General features: G+C 40.5%; 1 protein-coding gene across 4 annotated transcripts in view; it reads right to left on the reverse strand.

Annotated features, from left to right (window-relative positions):
- Positions 1-22757, reverse strand: part of tsnare1 (T-SNARE Domain Containing 1) — a 997034-nt gene that overhangs the window by 679210 nt on the left and 295067 nt on the right. For all 4 annotated transcript variants that reach the window (XM_072267235.1, XM_072267104.1, XM_072267180.1 and 1 more), the window contains exon 3: positions 10791-10868. In XM_072267235.1, the coding sequence (XP_072123336.1) occupies positions 10791-10868 (78 nt within the window). The remainder of the gene's footprint in view (positions 1-10790; positions 10869-22757) is intronic.

Consider the following 22757-nt stretch of genomic DNA (forward strand, 5'->3'; position numbering starts at 1 on the left):
CTGTACGTTGCTGACCCTTCAGAACGCGGATTAGCGAAGGTCGACCTGTACGTTGCTGACCCTTCAGAACGCAGTGTTTTGGATGACAAGCTGATTGGGGTAAAAAGAAGCCACTGTTGCTCATGGGCAAACAAACAGGAGTAGTCACTTGAACTGGGGGTGGCTGAACTGGTCAAAGATGATTTATTGAAAGAGAAGGCTGCTTGAGATTGAAAATAAGGACGGGGGGATCCTTCGCAATATTTAAAACGAATGGAAGTCTTGGAAATGGGCCACCCTATCTTCCAAACAATTCTGCGTTTACATTAATCCCAGTGAGTCTCTTCCACTTCATTCTCTTTTGTTCCATTTTAAGCTATTTTACTTATATAATTTTCCAATTAGGTTCACATATTATTTCGGGATTGCTGATTCTCTATGTCTTTCTCCTGTACACCAAGCATAATTCCATTAAAAGTACTTCAGGATCCAAGTCCTTAGCTCCCTCAAAGTGGCTGCACAAGGTAATAGGGAGGTAAAAGCAACAAATTACATACTTGCCTTTATTAGTTGAGGCAGAGTTCAAGCATCCGGAAGTTATGTTGTAGCAATATAAAACTCTAGTTAGGCCAAACCTGGAGTACTGCATTCAATTCTCGTTGTCCCATTATAGGAAAAATGTAAGGATTTGGAGATAGTGCAGAAGTTGTTTACCAGGATTAGAGGACATGTGCTGTAATGAGAGGTTAGACAAACTTGGACCATTTTTTCTGGAATGATAGAGGTTGACGGAAGACCTGAAAGATGTTGGTAATATTATGAGAAGCATAGATATAATGGACAGTTGGTGTAATTCTCCCAGGGTTGAAATATCTAATACCTGACATGGACACGCATTTAATGTAGATTAGATTAGATTAAATTCAACTTTATTGTCATTGTGCCAAGTACAAATACAAAGCCAATGAAATGCAGTTAGCATCTAACCAGAAGTGCAAAGAATAGTGTTATTTACAAAATAACTGCGAATAAAAAGTAAGTGCTACAGCACACAAATATAAAAGTACTGAGACAGTACAATATGGGTGCAATACTGCTTAGTGCTGTGATGTGAGGTTCAGCAAGGTCACAGCCACAGGGAAGAAGCTCTTCCTGTGCCTATCAGTGTGGGAGCGGAGGCTCCTGTAGCACCTACCGGATGGGAGGAGAGTAAAAAGTCCATGGTTAGGGTGAGCTGCATCCTTGATAATGCTTTTCACCCTGCCCAGGCAGTGTTTATGGTAGATGTTCTCAATTATGGGCAATTGGGTGCCAATAATCCGCTGGGCAGTTTTCACCACATGCTGGAGTGCTTTGCGGTCCAATACGGGACAATTGCCATCCCACACTGAGATGCAGTTGGTGAGTATGCTCTCAATGGTACAGCGGTAAAAGTCCGTCAGTATCCTGGGACAGAGGTGAGCTTTCTTGATGCTCTGCAGGAAGTAAAGGCGCTTAAGATGAGATCAGGGAAAATTTAAAGGAAGTGTTTGTGTCAAGATTGTCTTTTAGACAGAGTAGTGGATGCTATCAAGGGGTAAGTTTTTCAGACAAAGAGTAGTTGGTTTCTGGAATGAGCTGCCACAGGAGGTGGTGGAGGCCGGAGCAGTAATTACATTTAAGAGGTATCTGCATTTGCAATTGAGTGTAGCTCAACTTGATGATCAGCATGGACGCAGTGGCAGAAAGATGTGAATCTATATGCTTGTGCGTTAAACTAGCAATGGCTTTACACTCTCTCCATAAAATCTTCGAAGTGATTCCCATGGTTTGCAAAACATCAATTTGCCAATTTATGCTACTAATTGTGGGTGTAAACTTTTAAAGGACCTGCTGAAATTTGAATCAGAATCAGGTTTATTATCACTGGCATGTGTCATGAAATTTGTTAACAGCAGCCCCAGTACAATGCAATACATGATAATATAGAAAGAAAAAAATAAATAAATAAATAAATTATAGTAACAATATATTAAATAGATTAAAATACATTAAATAGAAATATATGTATTTCTTAAAAAGAGAGGTAGTGTTCATGGATCTAATGTTCATTTAGGAATCATATGGCAGAGAGGAAGAAGTAGTTTCTGAATCGCTGAGTATGTGCCTTCAGGCTTCTGTACCTCCTCCTTGATGGTAACAATGAGAAGAGGACATGCCCTTGGTGAGGGGGCTCCTTAATAATGGGCATCACCTTTCTGAGCCACCACTCCTTGAAGATTTCTTGGATACTATGGAGGCTAGTACCCAAGATGGAAATTTACAACCTTCTGTAGTTTCTTTCAGTCTTGTGTAGTAGCCCCATGTCCACATACCAGACAGTGATGTAGCCTGTCAGAATGCTCTTCAGTGTTTTAAGTGACAAACCAAATCGCTTCAAACTCCTAATGAAATATAGCCGCTGTCTTGCCTTCTTTACAGCTGCATTGATATGTTGGGACCAGGTTAGATCCTCAGAGCTCTTGAGATCCAGGAACTTGAATTTTCTCAGTCTCTCCACTTCTGATCCCTCTATGAGGATTGGTTTACCTTCCCTCGGCTTACCTTTTCTGAAGTCAACAATCAGCTCTTTCATCTTACATACACTGAATGCAAGGTTGTGGCTGTGATACCACTCAGCTACCTAGTATACCTCACTCCTGTACGCACTTTCATCCTCATCTGAGATTCTACCAACAATGGTTGTATCATCAGCAATTTTATAGACGGGATTTCAGCTATACCTAGCTACAAGTTCCTGGGTATAGAGGAAGTAGAGCAGTGGGCTCAACACACACCCCTGAAATGCTCCAGTGTTGATCGCTAGCAAGGAGGATTTATTATCACTAATCCGCATACATTGTAGTCTTCCGGTTGGGAAGTCGAGGATCCAGTTGCAGATGGAGATACAGAGGCCCAGGTTCTGTATCTTGTCAATCAGGACTGTGGGAATGATGGTGTTAAGCGCAGAGCTATAGTCAACAAATAGCCTCTTGATATTTGCATTGTCCAGTTGATCTAAGACCGAGTGAAGAGCCATTAAAATGGCTTTTGCCGTAGACTCATTGTGGCAATAGGCAAATTGCAGTGGGTCCAGGTTCTTGCTGAGGCAGGAGTTCATTCTAGCCACGACTAACCTTCCAATCACTCAGGCAAATATATTTGTCTAATGTGTCAGATTCCATTTGAAGCCAAAAAAAACGTGTAAATTGAACATTTCATTTTGCTCCACCCAATCCCAACGTCTGGCATAACCAATTTATATCTGATGGATTTACATCACTTTTCCTTCATGACATGACACCACACCGTGGGCCTAACTCAGACCTTCCATTTATGATCACTTGTGGAAAGTGAGGATTGGAAATTCCACTCCTCCTGATTCATAAACTCAGAACCAACATAAAACAAGAACACAATACTTCACAAATGGAAGAACTTGGTACTTCACATTTTTTGTCACTAGAGGCTGCCAGTGCATTTACACAATAGCAGCATCAGATATCATGGAAGTAATAGGTTATAAGGATTAACAAGGTCCTGCAGATTAAAAGGAAAATGCAAAAAAAAGCTTTAAATGCAGAGCAAGTACAATTCTGTGCAAAAGTCTCAGGCACAAACATATTAACCCCACCCCCTTGAAAGTTTTCATGTTTTATTGTTTTACAACATTGAATCCAAATGGATTTAGTTTGGCTTTTTTTTGACACTAATCAACAGAAAAAGACCCTTTTCTGTCAAAGTGAAAACAGATCTCTGCAAAGTGATCAAAATTAATTACAAATACAAAATACAAATTAAGTGATTGCATAAGTAATCAGCCACTTAAAGTCAGTATTTCGTAGATGCACCTTTGGCAGCAATTATAGCCTTAATTCTTTGTGGATAGGCCTCTATCAGCTTTGTACATCAGCACAATGCAATTTTTCCCCATTCTTCTGTACAAAACTGCTCAAGTTCTGCAAGATGGTGGGAGGAGAGAGAGCAGCACGTTGCGCGTGCGCAGCCCTCCGGTGAAAAATGATATCGTATCCGTTAAATAGGGGCCATGGACAATTCTGATTTGATGGAGACGGATGTGAAAGCACAGAGGAACTTCTGGAGGAATTTCTGAAACGCTTGTTCGCTGCTGTCATTACTGCGCGGTCGGGAATCTTCTGGAGGGAAGACCTCAAAATCCCCGGCTTTGCCTGCTGTTGGCGACCCAGATTCAGGTTGAATCGTGCGGACAGAGATGGCGCTCAGTACTCGGTGTCGGAGAGCTGAATCCGAGGCTCGAAATTTTCAGATGACTCAGAGTCGGACTGTGGTCGACGTGGCAGGGAGAGTTTTTCTTCCTTCTCCCGTCTGCGTGAGATAGGGGACATTTGAGAGACTTTGAACTTTTTACTGTGCTCATGGACTTCTTCATCAAGTTATGGTATTGTTGCACTGCTGTAACTATATGTTATAATTATGTGGTTTTGTTAGTTTTTTCAATCTTGGTCTGTCCTGTGTTTTGTGATATCACACCGGAGGAAATATTGTATCATTTCTTAATGCATGCATTACTAAATGACAATAAAAGAGGACTGCGTTTCTTCATAATCTAAAGATTGCATGGGGATCGTGAACGAACTGACCTTTTCATGTCCAGACACAAATCCTTAATTGGACTGAGGTCTGGACTCTGACTTGGCCACTCCAGTACATTAACTTTGTTGTTTTTAAGCCATTCTTGTGTAGCTTTGGCTTTATGCCTGGGATCATTGTCTTGCTGGAAAACTAATATTCTTCCAAATCACAGTTCTCTTACAGACTGCATCAAGTTTTCTTCCAGGATTTCCCTGTATTTTGCTGCATTCCTTTTACCCTCTACCTTCACAGGCCTGCTGCAGTGAAGCATCCCTACCGTATGATGCAGCTACCACCATGCTTCACAGTACAGACTGTGTGTTTTTGATGATGTGCAAACATAGCATTTAGTCTGATGGCCAAGAAGCTCAATTTAGGTTTCATCAAACCATAGAATCTTCTTCCAGCTGACTTCAGAGTCTCCTACATGCCTTCAAGCAAACTCTAACCAAGATCTCTTGTGAGTTTTTTTAACCAACTGTGACTTTCTCTTTGCCACTTTCCCATAAAGTTGTGACTGGTGAAGCACCCAAGCAACAGTTGTCTGTGTAATCCCTTCTATCTCAGCCACAGAAGCTTGTAGCTCCTTCAGAGCTGTCATAGGTCTGTCAGTAGTCTCCTCATTAGTCCTCTTCTTGCACAGACACTCAGTTTTTGAAGACAGCCTGTTCTAGGCAAATTTACATATTCTTTACATTTCTTGATGATTGACTTAACTGTACTCGAAGGGATATTCAGTGACTTGGAATTTTTCTTGTATCCATCTCCTGAATTAAGCTTTTCAATAACCTTTTCGTGGAGTTGCTTGGAGTGTTCTTTTGTCACCAACAGATGGACCTTCCAGATACAGATATATTTTTACTACAATCAGTTGAAACACCATGACTGCATTTAACTAATTATGTGACTTCTAAAACCATTTGGCTGCACCAGTGATGATTTGATGTTTCATATTAAAGGGTCATGAATACTTATCAATGATTTTGTGTTTTATATTCGTAATTAATTTAGATCACTTTGTAGAGATCTGTTTTCACTTTTTCTGTTAATCAGCGTCAAAAAAGGCAAATTAAATCCACTGTAATTCAATGTTGTAAAACGATAAAACATGAAAACTTCCAAGGAGGTTGTATACTTTTTATAGGCACTAGGGTGCCTAAGACTTTTGCAAAGCACTGTACTGCTGCCACAAAAAAAAATTCATACAGTATGTGAGTGATGATAACCCTGATTTTGATATGGGTATCTATTGTGGGCTGAGAGTAAGAAGGGAGCAGGAGAGGGGTATCATATTTGGGAAAACAGAAAGAGAGAGAAGAGGGAGCAGGAAGCACCAAAGGTACATTCTGTAATGATCAATAAAAGAATTGTTTGGAATCAAATGTCTTTGTCTGGTGTTTCAAGGCTGTGTGTGTCTGCACCCTCACCAACCCCCACACCTGGCACTCCCCTGCACCTATCCCAAACTCCTCTCACTGTGCTCCACCCTCACCATTTCCAACATCCTTTGCTCCCACCAGTTACAAACTCGCTCTCTGCTCCATATTGACAAATAGAAAGGATTCAAAGTACATTTATTATTAAAGTATGTATAAATTATCCAACCTTGAGATTTGTCTTATTATAGGCAGCCACAAAGCAAGAAACCTGAAAGAACCCAATTAACAAAAGAAACGCCAACACCCAATGTGCAGAGAAAAGAGATGAAAGACAAATCATGCAAACAACAGAAGCAAGCAACAGCAACATAATTCTGAACCAAATTGAGTTCGTAGACCCGAATCCCTGGAGCAGCTGGAGTAGGCCCAAAGCCCTGGATCTCAATTTATCATAGAGAGGGGCAAATCACTGCGAAGCTCGCAGACACAAAGTGTCTAGCAGCAGGTGCAGTCTCATAGACTCAACAGTGCAGAAAAAGGAGTGAACATCCTGAGAGAGTGAGTAAAATTGGCCCAACCCTTCCCTCCAGTCCTAACACTCTGCCTTTCCAGTCTACATGGATCGGGGTTTAATTTGTCCAAACACCAGGTAGTACCGCACACTACGACCTGGGCACCGGCCTGGATCGCACTCCACCCCCTCCCCAGTGATATTCTATTGGCCTAGACTTCACCACCTAGTGACACTAGTGACACGCTCTGGGCTGAGACCTCGCCGCCCAGCCTGAAGTCAAAGTCACTCTCAACCTCTACAAATCGGCTCTGCACTTATAGCAATCCAACCTCACAGCCAGTTTAGCTGGATAGGCATCGAAACTTCTCCGCCTCAACTCCTCTCCAAATTGGTCACTCCAGACTAAGGTGTGCTTAAGGATTTTGTACATCAGTGGAAGCATATAAAAAGGTGAAAATCTTTATATTAATTTTAAAGTTATTATCTACAGATATAGAGGGAGTCTCTGCATTTGTTACCTATGTGTTGGTTGAAAATCAAAATAAAACATTGTGTCATTATATCAGATAGGATATGCTGATTATTTCCTTTCAGAAGCTGAATGCCTTGATTTTATGGCACATTTAAGAGGTGACAAATCATTACAGTTTCAATCTTACTCAATTTTAATCTTTTCAAACAGCAAGTTTAAATGTTTCATTTTAAGCTAACCACTAGAGATATGTTACGCCATTTTATTTTCCTGAGATTTTAAATAGGAGTAAAACATTTCTGATTGAATCCACAACTGCTGCACAGCACAGAGACCGTTGGAAGCAAAGGAACACCTGAGGAACATTGCAATTTATAGTGGCATCCAACCAATGTAAGCACTTCCAGTCCACAGTGATGCATCACCTCCCCCACATCACTTCATAGACTCTGCTTGCAGAAGTAATTACCTCCACTCCATCGTGGATACTGTGCTTTTGTCAGATATTCAAAAGCATTTCTGTGGGAACAGCTCCAACAGAGGCGGATGTCCCAAAAGAAATATTATTAATTCAGTTCTGCATTTCTCACGAATCTTTCTGTGTCCCTGAGAAAAATAAATGTCTGTTCAGCCATTTTGTGACTGATTTTCAGAGATGTCATCAGTTTCTTACAGCTCTCTCTGACTGCTTTAAAAACACTCAAACCAGAACTCCAAGTGTTTAATTCTCTGTCTGGAACTCTTCATTAATATTAAAAACGTACAATTTTGAACTCCAATACATACTGTCCACAGATACTGAAAAGCCTCTGTTTGTATAGGTGTCCATAAGTCATAAATGCACAAAAATCATTCAATATGGTAATCCCACCTCTACACTATTGTTATGAATGGCATCAAATCTATATAAGACTGATACGAAAGAACAATTACTAGAAGTGAAGAAATTGGAGCGAGAGGAGAGAGAGATGGTGAGAGAAAGGGGGAGGGAGAGAATGATAGAGAGAGAAAGGGAGAGGGAGAGAGCGATAGAGAGAGAAAGGGAGAGGGAGAGAGAAAGAGAAAGGGAGAGGGAGAGAGAGAGAGAGGGGAAGAGAAATAAGTTGTGTCATTCATAGAAAAAACATACATACATAAGTCAGACTTTTTGATTTCATAATATTCTGGAGGCTCATTTGTACTTGCAGGTGTTAATAACCTGGGGATGACTTTGATAAACCAAACTATAAACACTAACCAAACAATAGCAATAGCAACCAAGCAAGGCATTTGATAAGGTACCCCATGCAAAGCTTATTGAGAAAGTAAGGAGGCATAGGATCCAAGGGGACATTGGTTTGTGGATCCAGAACTGGCTTGCTCACAGAAGGCAAAGAGTGGTTGTAGACAGGTCATATTCTGCATGGAGGTCGGTGACCAATGGTGTGCCTCAGGGATCTGTTCTGGGACCCTTACTCTTTGTGATTTTTACAAATGACCTGCATGAGGAAATGGAGGGATGGGTTAGTAAATTTGCTGATGACACAAAGGTTGGGGGTGTTGTGGATAGTGTGGAGGGCCGTCAGAGGTCACAGCAGGACATTGATAGGATGCAAAACTGGGCTGAGAAGTGGCAGATGGAGTTCAACCCAGATAAGTGTGAAGTGGTTCATTTTGGTAGGTCAAATATGATGGCAGAATATAGTATTAATGGTAAGACTCTTGGCAGTGTGGACGATCAGAGGGATCTTGGGATCCGGGTCCAGAGGACGCTCAAAGCAGCTACGCAGGTTGACTCTGTGGTTAAGAAGGCATATGGTGTATTGGCCTTCATCAATCATGGAACTGAATTTAGGAGTTGAGAGGTAATGTTGCAGCTATATCAGACCCTGGTCAGACCCCACTTGGAGTACTGTGCTCAGTTCTGGTCGCCTCACTACAGGAAGGATGTGGAAACCATAAAAAGGGTGCAGAGGAGATTTACGAGGATGTTGCTCGGATTGGGGAGCATGCCTTATGAGAATAGGTTGAGTGAATTTGGCCTTTTCTCCTTGGAGCGACAGAGGATGAGAGGTGACCTGATAGAGGTGTATAAGATGATGAGAGGCACTGAACGTGTGGATAGTCAGAGGCTTTTTCCTAGGACTGAAATGACTATTTAAGGTGCTTAGGAGTAGATACAGAGGAGATGTCAGGGGTAAGTTTTTTTACGCAGAGGGTGGTGAATGCGTGGAATGGGCTGTCAGCAACAGTGGTGGAGGTGGATACGATAGGGTCTTTTAAGAGACTTTTGGATAGGTACATGGAGCTTAGAAAAATAGAGGGCTATGAGTAATCCTAGTAATTTTTAAGGTAGGGAAATGTTTGGCACAACTTTGTGGGCCAAAGGGCCCGTATTGTGCTGTAGGTTTTCTATGTTTCTATGTTTCTAATGTTCTCAGTACAGACAATGGTATTGGGAATAGTTTCACCAATCAACCGATTTGTATTTTACTGAAACATTGTTTATATTATAGTCAACACGGTAATCTTGCAGAGTGAGTAAAAATAAATCACAATCAACCTATAAAACAGAGTATTTGGTTTAATTTAATCTGCATGGCCATAATGCAATCATTTGCAACAACATTCACAACTACTCAGTTAACACATGACGATAACTTGAAACAGGCATTAATTAGTTATCAAGGAAGATATTAAACATTTACTTTAAAATTAAGTCTTTAGATGAAAGACAAAAACCAATCATGCAAGGAAAGCAACAGGTTGAAAACAGAAGGTACTATTAGAAAGTACTGGAAAAACTGAACAAAACATTGAACTTGATACTCCTGCCTGTCCTTGTGAAGCTGAAGGCATCAGCTCTGAACCACTTGCATACTCAGCAAAGTCTAAAATGGAAGTTTGAAGTGCCAACTGGTGTCTCAGTATAGTCTACGCATTACTTCAAGGCTAAGTCAGTCAGCTGAAGAGGCCTGTTACCTTTCAAACATGCTGTGCTGGACAGTACTTGTAATCTTCTGCTTCAGTGGATTCTCACTACTAATCACAAAATCCTAGGCCTTTGTGTTTGAAAATCCAGAATCCCAATGTAGTTCAGTTAAGAACTAGGCCAGCACTCAGTATTCTACAGCCAGGTCCCAGTTTTGGGGAAATTACATGGGAAATGGTTGTTCTGCATTGATACTGTGAGAAGCTCATATCCTAAGTAAATAATCCTAAGTACACAATGCAATTTTTACTGACCCTGTTTCTCTTTCCTCCTTCTTCCTCAGTCTCAGAGTCCTTCTTCTTCATTCAAAGGACATCGGAATCTAACCCACATGATTGCAGATTCTTTTGTCTAGATTGAAAGGAAGGCCGGAATTGTTGGACATCCATCATGTGGTGACATCACAATATCCAGGGATAAGGTAGGTCACCTACAAATCAATCTTAGTGTCCGTATGGATGTGAATGATTGAAGCTGAGATTACGTGTACAAAGGTAACAACATACCCATCACTGCATTTTGTGCCACTGGGAGGAAATTAAACTGTTTTATTGGAAGAAGTTTCTTTTTACTGCACTCTTTATACACGGTTTATTTTCTGAAGACTGTTTCCTGTACAATATACTTGGCTATGAATCACATACCCTGCCACCTCTAATTCAATGGCTGATACACATATGTCAATAAATACTTTGCATTTATAAAAGCCTGACTACAGTTTATCAAGAATAGTAACTGGACTCACTTGATCTTCAATTTCCAGTCAATCATTTACCCAATCAATCTCAACAATAACTGAGGCAGAACCATTACACAGTCCAAGAAGATGAAAGGGAAACTCACCATTCGAGTTAATGCGGAAAATGTTGGTTGTAAGCTCCTCAAAGACTTCCTGTATTTCATTGGGGTCGATTTGTGATGCTGTTGGGTAATAAAAGAAAGAAACTTACTGCATGGTTAATGTTATATATTTAATATTTCAGCAAAATTCGAGTAATATTATAAATCTATGTTTTATTAATCATCTGTTGTTGTTTAAATAATGCAATGCAGGTTGTGTGTAAAAGTAGATACATAGCATACATCATTACTCCGCCAACATCATGTCTACATGCCTTGCTACAAGTAAAAATGAAGTTAGCTTCACATTTCTACCTCCTCTGTTTTGCTTTCAATTAGTTTTTATGTTTTGAAGTTACAAAACATAACAGTGGCGATGAGATATTTCTAAAATGAACCCAAGAACACTACCTACCTGTTGAAGCATACTGAAATGTTTGAGTTAAAAGAAAATGCAGTTGCAGTCAGGAATGAAAGTGAGTGTGAACAAAATTGTAATGTACAAACAGAAATCTGCCTGGCTGAACAAATTGTCCTGCCATTATGATAAGGGGTCACAAACACCAGACTAATCCAGGTTTAACTGTGAGCCTTGCAAAAAAAAAAAAAAATGCAACAAAGTAGAACACATACAAAGAACAGGTCCGGCAGACAAAAATATATGGACTACACAGGGAAGAGAAAAAGATAAAAAAGGCAAATTGCAGTTTCAAAAAGGGCACTATTCTGAATGCTGTTGATGAAAACTCTGATAATGAGTGACTCAGAACTGAGCAGTCTTAAGATTTACAATGTGAAAACTAACTGGAGACAAGCAATTTGGCTTATACCAGAAGTGAATGGCAAACTAATTAGAATGGAATTGGACACAGGCTCAGCTGTTTTAGTCAATTCCACAAAATGGGTTTAAATGGTATTTCAAAGATATTAAACTGAACCCTGCAAATATCCAATTCGGATATTATACTGAAGAAATAACACCTGTAGGAGTGACATTTGTAACTGTGAAATACAACAACCAACAAGCCACATTGGGCTTATATGTGGTAAAAACAGGAGGGCCAGCATCGTAGGATGTGAGTAGCTGAGACAACTACAACTTGATTGGAGATCTATCTACAATTTGCATGCCACATCCCCTGGAATAAAGTCAAGTGAAATAAGAGTGATACTGGGTGATATCACAACATTGTTCAGGGATGGCACTGGAAAACTCAAAACATATCAAGGGTAAAATAGTGTTAAATGAAAATCCACACCCAAGTTTTGCAAAACCTGCCCGGTTATACTATACGTGATAAAGTAGCCAGTGAACTAGATCGCATGGAGGCTGAAGGAATTTTTTCCAAGGTTGAGTAGAGCCTATGGGCAAAGCCACTGGTCCCCAAAGCTAAGAGGAATGGGTCTGTCAGGATCTGTGGTGATTCTAAGATCGCCATCAACCCAGTGCTGAAATTAGATCAATACCCTCTTCCCATGATAGAGGATATCTTTACAAATCTTTCTGGAGGGAAACATGTCAGCAAAATGGACTTAGCTGAGGTCTACCTGCAGATGGAGTTGGAAGAAGAGTCCAAAGTGTTTCTCACTATAAACACTCATAAAGGGATTTATCACTGATTTCTGAAGTAGCATCTACACCTGCACTCCAGCAGAAAGCTGTTGTCCAGGTGCTGCAAGTCTGCCCAGGCACCCAGTGTTAAACCAATGACATCATTGTTACTGATAAGGATGACTAGGTACGTCTCCAAAGTTGTTATTTTTTTAAAGATTAGAAGATTATGGGCTCAGAGAAATACATGACAAGTGTAAATTCTTCAAACCAAGCATCACTTAATTTGGTCACACTACTGACACACAACGATTACACAAGTGTGCTGAGAAAATTCAAGCAGTGTTAGATGCCCCAAGGCTAAAGATGTGCCAGATATGTGGACCTTCCATGATTTGTCAATTACTATAACAGGTTCCTGCCAAACCTGACTACTGTGCTCCATCCCTTGAACTCATTACCACAGATTGAGAAAACATGTCAATGAACAAAGGAGTGTGAGTTGAATTTCAAAAAGGTCAATGAAGTGGTGACGATAGACTATACTCACACATTATAATCCACATCTTCCAATGAACTTGCCATCCACTATTCACAGTGCCAACACATCCAGAAGAAACGTGTCCAGAGTCAACTCCAGAGCTGTCAGATCTATTTCCTGCAGTCCCAGAGACAACTCCTACAACCACCATAGAGGAGGCACTAGAACCTGAGATTGTTTCACAGCCACAAGTCTCTCTTACCAAGCAGAGTGGCCCCCCCGCCACCCAATCAGGAAATATATTATACCACAAGAGTGAGAAAGCCTCCACAATGATTAAATATTTAGGCCTAAACGGGATAGTGTTGTGTATTTAATATTTCAGTAATATTTAAGATAGAATTGTAAATATATTCTGTGATTAATCATTCCTTGTTGTTTACATAATCCATTGCCGGTTATATGTAAAAATATGTAAACTGCGTATGTTATTATGCCACCATGTTATACATATGCACCTTGCTTAAAGTAAAAACAAAGTTAGACTTGCATTCCCAACTCTTTTGTTTTCCTTTCAATTAGCTTTTTCTATGTTTTGGAGTTATAAAACACAACAGTTAACACAACAAGTCTTGCACTAGTATATCTGATTTAATCTCAACTAGCAGTTCAAATCAATCACCCCCAATTCATTTCCAGTTAAATAGAGGCATTTGTTTTAAACAGGCAGCAATATAAGGAAAGTAGAATGTAATGCAAGCTCATTAACTATTCATGCAATAACATCACCAACAAAAATCATAGATGACAAGTTACAAAAGTTTAATGATAATTAAAATCACTTGCAAAATTTTAATTATTTATATCAATCTTTGACGAGATGTTCTTTAAAATCATTTATTTGCTCCTTTGAACGCAATACAAACATAACAGGTAGTGCCAAAAGATGCCACTATTGAAGAATCAGTATCAGAATCTTGTTTATTATCACTTACACCTAAGTCATGAAATTTCCTGTTGAGCAGCAGCAGTACAGTGCAATACACAAAAAAATGACTATAGGTCACAACTAGGAATATTGAAAAAATAGGAGCAAAATAGTGAGGTATTGTTCATGGACCATTCATAAATCTGTTGGCAGATGGGGAGAAGTTGTCCCAAATCCTGGCTCCTGTACCTCTTCCCTGACCACAGTAACGTGAAGAGGGCATGGCCTGGATGGTGAAGGTCCTCAGTGATTGATGCCACCTTCTTGCGGCCCCCTCATTTGAAAATGTCTACAATGGTTGAGAGGTGAGTGATGTCCTGAGTGTATAACCTTCTGCAGCTTTTCTTTTCAACCCTGTGCTTTGGGGCCTCCATACCAGACAGTGAGGCAACCAGTCAGAATGCTCCCCATGGCACATCTGTGGAAATCTGTTCGAGTCTTTGGTGACAGACCAAAGTGAAAGCAGGATCATAACAGTTAGACAAGTAGTGGCAAAATTACGACTCGTCACATTTATGTTACAAAATGGAAAACCGACTCGGTATTGTGAGAGTTCACCACGTTCCATTTCTATCATCTCACAAAAAGAACTGGCCAGCTGGGCCTTCCTTATCAGTTGGATACACAAGATCAAGCAATGCTGGGACAGATGACAAAATGTCTGGTTTGCATCAAGGAGAGACCCAAGTGCTGTCAGCTGTCCATGAAATGGAAAAACCATTCTCTGAATTTTGTGAAACGCCCAGTTGGTATGCATATAATGGATGTATACATTTGTTAATATTGCTATGTCACAAACTGGTAAGAACTGGAAAAGGGTGTAATAATGGATCCTTTCCTTTGTTCTGTGCCAATGGTTAATGATAACTTTATGGCAACTCTCTCTCTGCATTGAACTTATGCTTATAAAAGTCCTCTCCAGGATACTGTGGAGCTTGTAACCTGAATAGCTCATAAGCCAGAAACATGGCTGAAGATGCCTATAGCTCTGAAGCAATGGAGTTAGTTTCCTAAATGCTCCCACTTTTGTAGAGACTGTACATAATTCCGGCATCAGAACATCAGCATAAATATCCTTATAACTAATCTTTGACTCTTGAAAATGACCTGGGTCCCATATGACTCTTTAATGGCTCAGTTTCCCCAATGGTAAGGTTTCGCACAGGGAGTTCAGAGTGCTAAGTTAAACGGCAAGACCTCCAGGGTTGTGACCTCAGGGTTGCTACCCGCCACGTTCTAGTGTGGCCAGAACTAGGAAGATTACACAGTTTAATAGGTGGCTAAAGAGTTGGTGTAGGAGGGAGGGCATAAGATTTTTGGATCATTGAGCTCTCTTCTAGGGAGGGGGGGACCAATACAGAAGGGTTTGCACCCAAACTGCAGGGGGACTAACATCCTAGCGGGAACGTTTGTAAAAGCTGCATGGTGCGGTTTAAACTAGAGTTGCAGGGGGATGGTAACCAGAGTGCCAGAACAATTAGTGGAGATGTTGTACAGGTAGATATTGTTAAGGCCTCATACAAAGTTAGAAATCAAAATGCTGAGCATAGTGCAACTGGCATCCAGTGCTGCATATATTTCAATGCAAGAAATATCGTAGGAAAGGCGGGTGATAGTGCAGAAAATCAGGTAGCTGGTTTACAAACAGAGGCAACGCGTAGTGAGGAGAAGCTGTTGATAGGGCAAAATTGCCAGTCAACAGGATGAACTGCAACTTAAAAGGTGGACAAAATCAGAAAGGATGAATACAGGACTGAAGGTGTTGTATTTGAATGCGTGCAGTATACAGAACAAGGTAGAGGACCACGGCAGAACAGACACAGATTGGTAGGTGCAATGTTGTAGGCATCACTGAACCATGACTGAAAGATGATAGCTGGGAGTTTAATGTCCAAGGATACACACTGTATCGAAAGGATAGGCAGGAAGGCAGAGGAGGCAGTGTTACTCTGTTGGTAAAAAATGAAACCAAATCAATAGAAAGAGATGACACATGCTCGGAAGGTGTTGAATCACTGTGGATAGAAATAAGGAACTGCAAGGGTAAAAAGACCTTGTTGGGAGTTGTTATAGACCCCCAAACAGTAGTAAAGATGTGGCCTACAAATTACAACAGGAGATAGAAAATGCAAGCCAAAAGGGCAATGTTGCCACAGTCATGGGGGACTTCAATATACAGGTAGATTGGGAAAATCAGGGTTACAGGAGGTGGAACTTCTAGAGTGCCTACAGGATGGCTTTTTGGGGCAGCTCGTGGTTGAGCCCAAGATGATCAGCTATTCTGAACTGGTTGCTGATCAATGAACGAGAATTATTTGAGAGCTTAAGGTAGTAGAACCCTTACAGGAAAATGATCATAAAATGATCAAATTTACCCTGAAATCTGAAAAGGAGAATCTAAAGTCTATATCAGTATTACAGTGGAGTAAAGGGAATTATAGAAGCACAAGAGAAGAGTTGACCAGAATTGATTGGAAAAGAACACTGGCAGGGATGGTGGCAGAGCAGCAATGGCTGGAATTTCTGGAAGCAATTCGGAAGGCACAGGATATATATACATCCCAAAGAGGAAGAGGTATTCTAAAGGAAAGATGACACAACCATGGCTAACAAGAGAAGTCAAATCCAACATAAAAGCCAAAGAGAGTGTATATAATAGAGCAAAAATTAGTGGGAAGCTTTTAAAAACCAACAGAATGCAACTAAAAAAAAATTAAGAAGGTAAAGATGGAATACGAAAGTAAGCTAGCCAACAACATTAAACAAGACACCAAAATTTTCTTCGGATACATAAAGTGTAAAAGAGAAGCAAGAATGGGTATCAGGCCACTAGAAAATAACCCTGGAGATGTAGTAATGGGGAACAACAAAGCAGCAGACGAACTAAATAAGTATTTTGCGTCAGTCTTCACTGTGGAAGACGTTAGTGGTGGAAGTTCCCGATGTCCAGGTTCATGAAGTGCACAAAGTTACCATAACTAGAAAGAAGGTTCTTGGGAAACTGAAAGGACTGAAGGTAGATAAGTCACCTGGACCAGATGGTGTACACCCCTAGAGTTCTGAAAGAGGTGGAAGAAGAGATTGTGGAGGCATTAGTAATGATCTTTCAAGAATCACTAGATTCTGCTTTGGTTCTGGTGGACTGGAAAATTGCAAATATTACCCCACACTTCAAGAAGGAGAGAGGGAAAACAAAGGAAACTATAGACCACTTAGCCATGCACTTTGGTAGAAGAAATGAAAGGATTGGTGATTTTCTAAACAGAGAGAAAATACAAAAAACACTGAGGTGTAAAGCAACATGAGAGTCCTTTTGCAGGGACTGCCAATTGTGCAAGGATGTGTTGAAACTAGACAGGGTTCAAAGGAAGTTCATGAAAATGATTCCAGGATTGAATGGCTTGTCATATGAAGAGCATTTGATGGCTTTGGGCCTGTATTCACTGGAATTCAGATAATGAGGAGTGATCTCATTGAAACCTATCAAATAGTGAACGCCTTGACAGAGTGGATGTGGGGAAGATATTTCTTTTGGTGGAAGAGTCTAAGATCAGAGGACACAGCCTCACAATGGTGGTGCATACTTTTAGAATGGAATTAAGGAGGAATTCCTTTAGCCAGAGACTGGTGAATCTGTGGAATTCTTTGCCATGGGCAGCTGTGGAGGTCAAGTCTTAATGTAAATTTAAGGTATAGGTTGATATATATTCTTGGCTGGTCAGAACATGAAGGGATATGATGAGAAGGCTAGAGATTGGAGCTGAGAGGAATATTGGATCAGCCACGATGAAATGGCGCAGCACACTCGATGGGTCCAATGGCCTAATTCTGTTCCTATATCTTATGGTCTTTTAATCTAATACCTCCAAGCCACAGCTTGATCTTGTACATTGTCCACTTTCCTGCCTGCTCCCCTCATTCTTAATTCTCTTGGTGTTCAAAGAGTAGAGAATCCCAAGTTTTTTTTTTAACTCACTGGATGAAGAACTACTCTCTGCTCTTAGACCCATTCAGTAGTCCTCTTATTCTGAGACAATCACTTCTCGTTCTGATCACTGTGGACATGAGTAGCAGCTTCTACCCTGTTGATTCCTCAGAAAATGTTATATGTTTCCAAGAGATCATCTCTCATTCTTTGACATTTTCTATATTACAACTGTGATTGTGAGTCAGAAGTACTTAATTGGCTGTAAACCATTTTCCGGTGAACTGAGTGCATGAAATATAAATTCAAGACTTTTATTTGTTTCTTATAAACCCCAGAGAGTTCTCAATCATTCCACACTGGAAAACACTCTCATCCCAGCAATCAATCTAGTGAGCTTTTATTGCTACTGTTCCAAGGCCGTTGGATCATCCCTTATGTATAATGACACTGTATTCTAGATGAGATTTCACCAAGCTTAACCCCTCTCATTACGTCTCTCATGCAGGAGCTGATATGTTTCATCACCAGCTTCTCAAAACACTTCATCACTGTGGATGTAAGCGCATCTATGCGATAGTCATTGGGGCAGGTCGCCAATATAACTGAAGCCTGCTTGAAGCAGGTGGGCACCACACACTGCTAAAGTGAGAGATTAAAGATCTCAGTGAACACACCAGCCAGTTGGTTGGCACAAGTCTGTAGTACAAGGCCAGGTACCCCATCGGGTCCAGATGCTTTTGTTGATTCACCCTCCCGAAGGCAGCCTGCACATCAACTTCAGATACTAGGATCAGAGGATCGTCAGAAGATGTAGGGCTTTGCAATGGTTCCTCCATGTTCTAATGGTCAAAGCAAGCATAGAAGGCATTGAGCTCATCTGGAAGCAAAGCCCTGCTGTCTCCCATGCCACTTGATTTCACTCTGTAGTAGGTGATAGCTTCCGATTAAAATAAAACGTGATCTCCATTCTAGAGCCATGTTCCTCAACTGTGAGGCTATGCCCTCTGGTCCTAGACTCTCCCCTACTGAAAACATCCTCTCTACATTCACTCTATCTAAGCCTTTCAAGATTCAATAGGTTGTTGTTAACACATACTTTCCCCCCTCACTTTATCTCACCTATTACCTACCAGCTTGTGCTTCCTTTTCCTAATCTTATTCTTGCTTCTGCACCTTTCCTTTCCACTCTGGATGAAGAGTCTTGGGCTGAAATGTCCACTGTTTATTCCCCTCCATATCTGCTACCTGACTTGCTGAGTTGTGTGTATAGCTCAAGATTTCCAGTGTCTCCTGAACTTTCAGTGTATATATTGAATTCTTCTGCCGTCTCCTTTTTCCCCATTATAGATTTTCCTGTCTCCAAAGGACCCAAATTTGTCTCCAAGCTTCTACACTTATTGTGGTATGGCTTGTGGTACAACAATACAATCTACATAAATTAAAGAGAGCACTATTATATATGCATTTATTTGCCCTAAAGCAGCAGTAATTTGGTTGGGATATTAAAAGGTTCATTTTAAAGGTTCATTTTATTGCCAAAGTATGCATGTACAATACAATTCCGATATTTGTTTTCTCCAGATGGCCATTAAATACCAAAAGACCATGAGTGTTGATGAGAGAAAAGACATCAACTCCCCCCACATGAAAAAGAAAACAAACAAACCTCACAGAGCCCAAAAATTCCACCCTTCCTGCAGCAAAAAACTGCCACAATCACAGTCCTTAACCCTCTCACTTGCAGAAAAGCACAGTGACAGTAGCACCAAGCTCCCAACACCCCCCACACACAAAAATTAACAGATCAGCTACCTGCCCACCGTCCACAAGAAAGAAAGCAAGAAAAGCAGAATGAAAGCAAAATAAAGCACAGTCCAATAATCGCATAAATCTCAGAATATGGGAATCATCTTTATCCTCATCTTTATCTTCTTCTTTGTCATCATTTGGATTAAGGGTGACTTCTTTCCACACCAGTTTTATGAATTCTGCAGCAATTCTGAGTGCAGATACTTTTTGCAGATGCTTTCACAGACAGGTCAGGACATGCCTGATAGGGTGAGCAGGTGAGTCATTTATACATTTCCACCACTGCTCTTCTAATAAGAAGCAGCAACTGCTCATATAATACACAGAAGAACATGCTCAAAACACTCAGCAAGTCAGGCAGCACCTGAGGACAGAGAAAAGCAGTTACCATTTCAGGTCAAGAAATCTTTATTAGAACCTAGGGAAGAGAGAAACCAGAGGTAAAAGCATTCCCAGTTCTGAGGATTAGTCCTCAGTCTGAAGGTTAAATTTGTTCCTCTTTCCAGAGATGCCGCCTGATATGCTGTGTTTCCAGTTCAAATTCAGATCTTGTATTCAGTTCAGATTCCCAGCATTTGTAATTTTTTAAAAATTAATTCCATGTCTTACACTGGACTTCTCTAACCTGTCAAGACACAAACTAGCAGTACTTAATACTATGCCAAATGTTCCTTCTCCACTTTGAGCAGTCATGGATCAGAGATTCACAAGAGTCAATGGCAATGCTGCCACTTTTTAAGGAGTCTTCAAACACATCTGTGACATATTTTCTCTTTTCTCTGGTAATTTCCTGTGACAGAACTCATAATAATCTGGTAATGGGCTTGCAAGTTACATGGCCTGCCCTCTGTAGCCAACTGAGTTGAATAGAGTTTATTCAACTGTAACAGCATGGGTATCAGCCTGTCATTGGTTTGGTAGGTTTTCTGTGAATTTGAAGAATTTTACAACAAAGGCATTGGTGATATCTTCGCAGTACCTTTACATGTCTACTGAAGGTAATCCAGCCTCAGAACCACAGAGAAGTAAACAAGTAACAACGACACAAGCTAAGAAAAAGTGCTGCCAAATTCTAAACGTGTTCACTTGCATAACATTTCAATCATTGTAAAACATGCTCTGTATAGCAAAGGGAAAGGCTAGGTCTTAAACAAAGCTGTTACGAAAGCTTATTGAGGGAAGATCCAGGTACTTTTAAAGAGTTTTCAAAAATTTCTAAATAAATAAATAGATAGATAGGCAGACAGATAAATCAACCGAAGATTAACAGATTCAAAAGGAACTGCAGTAAATTAGATAACTTTGAAAAACATCTAAGACTATTTTTGTTTGGTTAAAGCAATATCTTTCAAAATAAATTCAATAACTGACACTTACTGCATATTGATCTACACAGTAATCAGGATGAATGGCCATTTTCAATAAGGCCTTTGTTTTGTTCTTTTCAGCAATAGAGTGTGATTGTGAGCTTTTCTGTATCAAATAAGCCACTTAGTAAACTGGGCTAAAACATTAGCTCACTGTCCTAAGAGCAATGCATACATCATTGGAGACTCCAAAGACTCCTGCACCAACCTGGGACCCATACCAGGCTAGTCTCTATGTTAGTCTTGTATCCGTTCCGATTAATTTACTCCTACCCTCCCAAATATCCTCCTTTTATTCACTATTTCAGATGCAGCATCACCAGCAAATGCCCTTCAGAAGGTGGTAGTAAAATACTTTCCTCATTTGCTGCAGTTCTTCTGGTTGAGGCAGGAGATAGAATAGTGAACATAGACCATTACAGCATAGTACAGGCCCTTCAGCCCAAAATGTGGTACTGATCTTTCAATCTAACCCTTCTCTTCTACAGAGCCCTCCAGTTTTATATCAGCCATGGCAGGGCATTCTGCACACCCACCAGTCCTTGTATAAAGAACTTACCTCTAACATCCCCACCCTATAATTACCTCCAAAAACATTACAATTATGTTTTTTTCTATTAGCCACGTCCATCCTGGGAAAAAGATTCTGGCTAGGCACTCTTAGTGTCATCTTGTATACCTTTACCAAGTCACTGTTCATCCCCCTTCACTCCAAAAAGAAAACCTCTAGCTCCTTCAAACTTTCTTCATTAGACATACTCTCCAGTCCAGGCAGCATCTTGGTAAATCTCCTCCATATCCTCTCTAAAGCTCGCACATTCTTCCAAAATTAATCACTTCACATTTTTCTGGCTTTAACTCTATTTGCCACTTCTCAGGCCAGTTTTGCACCCTGTCAATGTCTCACTGCAACCTATGGTGCAACAACCCTCCACACTATCTGCAAATCCACCAATCTTCAACTCATCTGCAAATTTACTGAACCCCCTTCCACTTCTTCATCCAAGTCACTTATAAAAATCACAAAAAACAGGCATCCCAGAACAGATTCCTGCGGAACACCACTGGTCACTAACCTCCAGGTAGAATACAATCCACCAACTGCCACTCTCTGCCTTCAATGCGCAAGCAAATTCTGTATCCACACAAACAAGTTTACCTGGACCCCATGCTTCCTCACTTTCTGAATGTGCCTACAATGGAGAACCTTAGCAAATGCCTCACTGAAATCCATATACATGACATTCATTGCTGAACCTTCAATGTACTTTGTCACATCCTCAAATAATTCACAAGTTCATGAGGCATGCCCTGACCCTCACAAAGCCATGCTGAATATACCTAATCAGCCTATGCTTCTCCAAATATTCGTAAATTCTGTCTCTAAAAATTCTCTCCACCACTGAGTAAGACTCACTGGTCTTTCATTCCCAGGGTTATTTCTACTCCCTTCCTTGAACAAAGAAATAACAATTGCCACCCTACAGTGATCTGGCACTACCTTAGGAGATTACTAAGATTACTGTCGGGTAAAGTTTCCAGGATTTAAACCCACCAATGATGAAAAAATAGCAATACATTTCAAAGCTTTGCAAATTGGACAGGAATATACAAGTGTTGTTGTCCTATTCAGCCTTGGCTCTGGTCTTTCCTGGTGGCAGAGGACCCTCTGAAAGCAAGCACGTTAGCGATACTACCTTCCAGAAATGGAAATGTATCATAAAGAATGAGCATGGTTATTATTTCAAGAGAAAGAGTAAATTTATCAGAGCAGAGTGAAAATATATAGCCGCTTCAAAATAGAAAATTCCAAAAATTCTCCATTTCTGTCAGTACCATCACTTT

The sequence above is a fragment of the Mobula birostris genome, chromosome 1 (assembly GCF_030028105.1).
Source record: "Mobula birostris isolate sMobBir1 chromosome 1, sMobBir1.hap1, whole genome shotgun sequence".
In the NCBI taxonomy this organism is placed as follows: Eukaryota; Metazoa; Chordata; class Chondrichthyes; order Myliobatiformes; family Myliobatidae; genus Mobula; species Mobula birostris.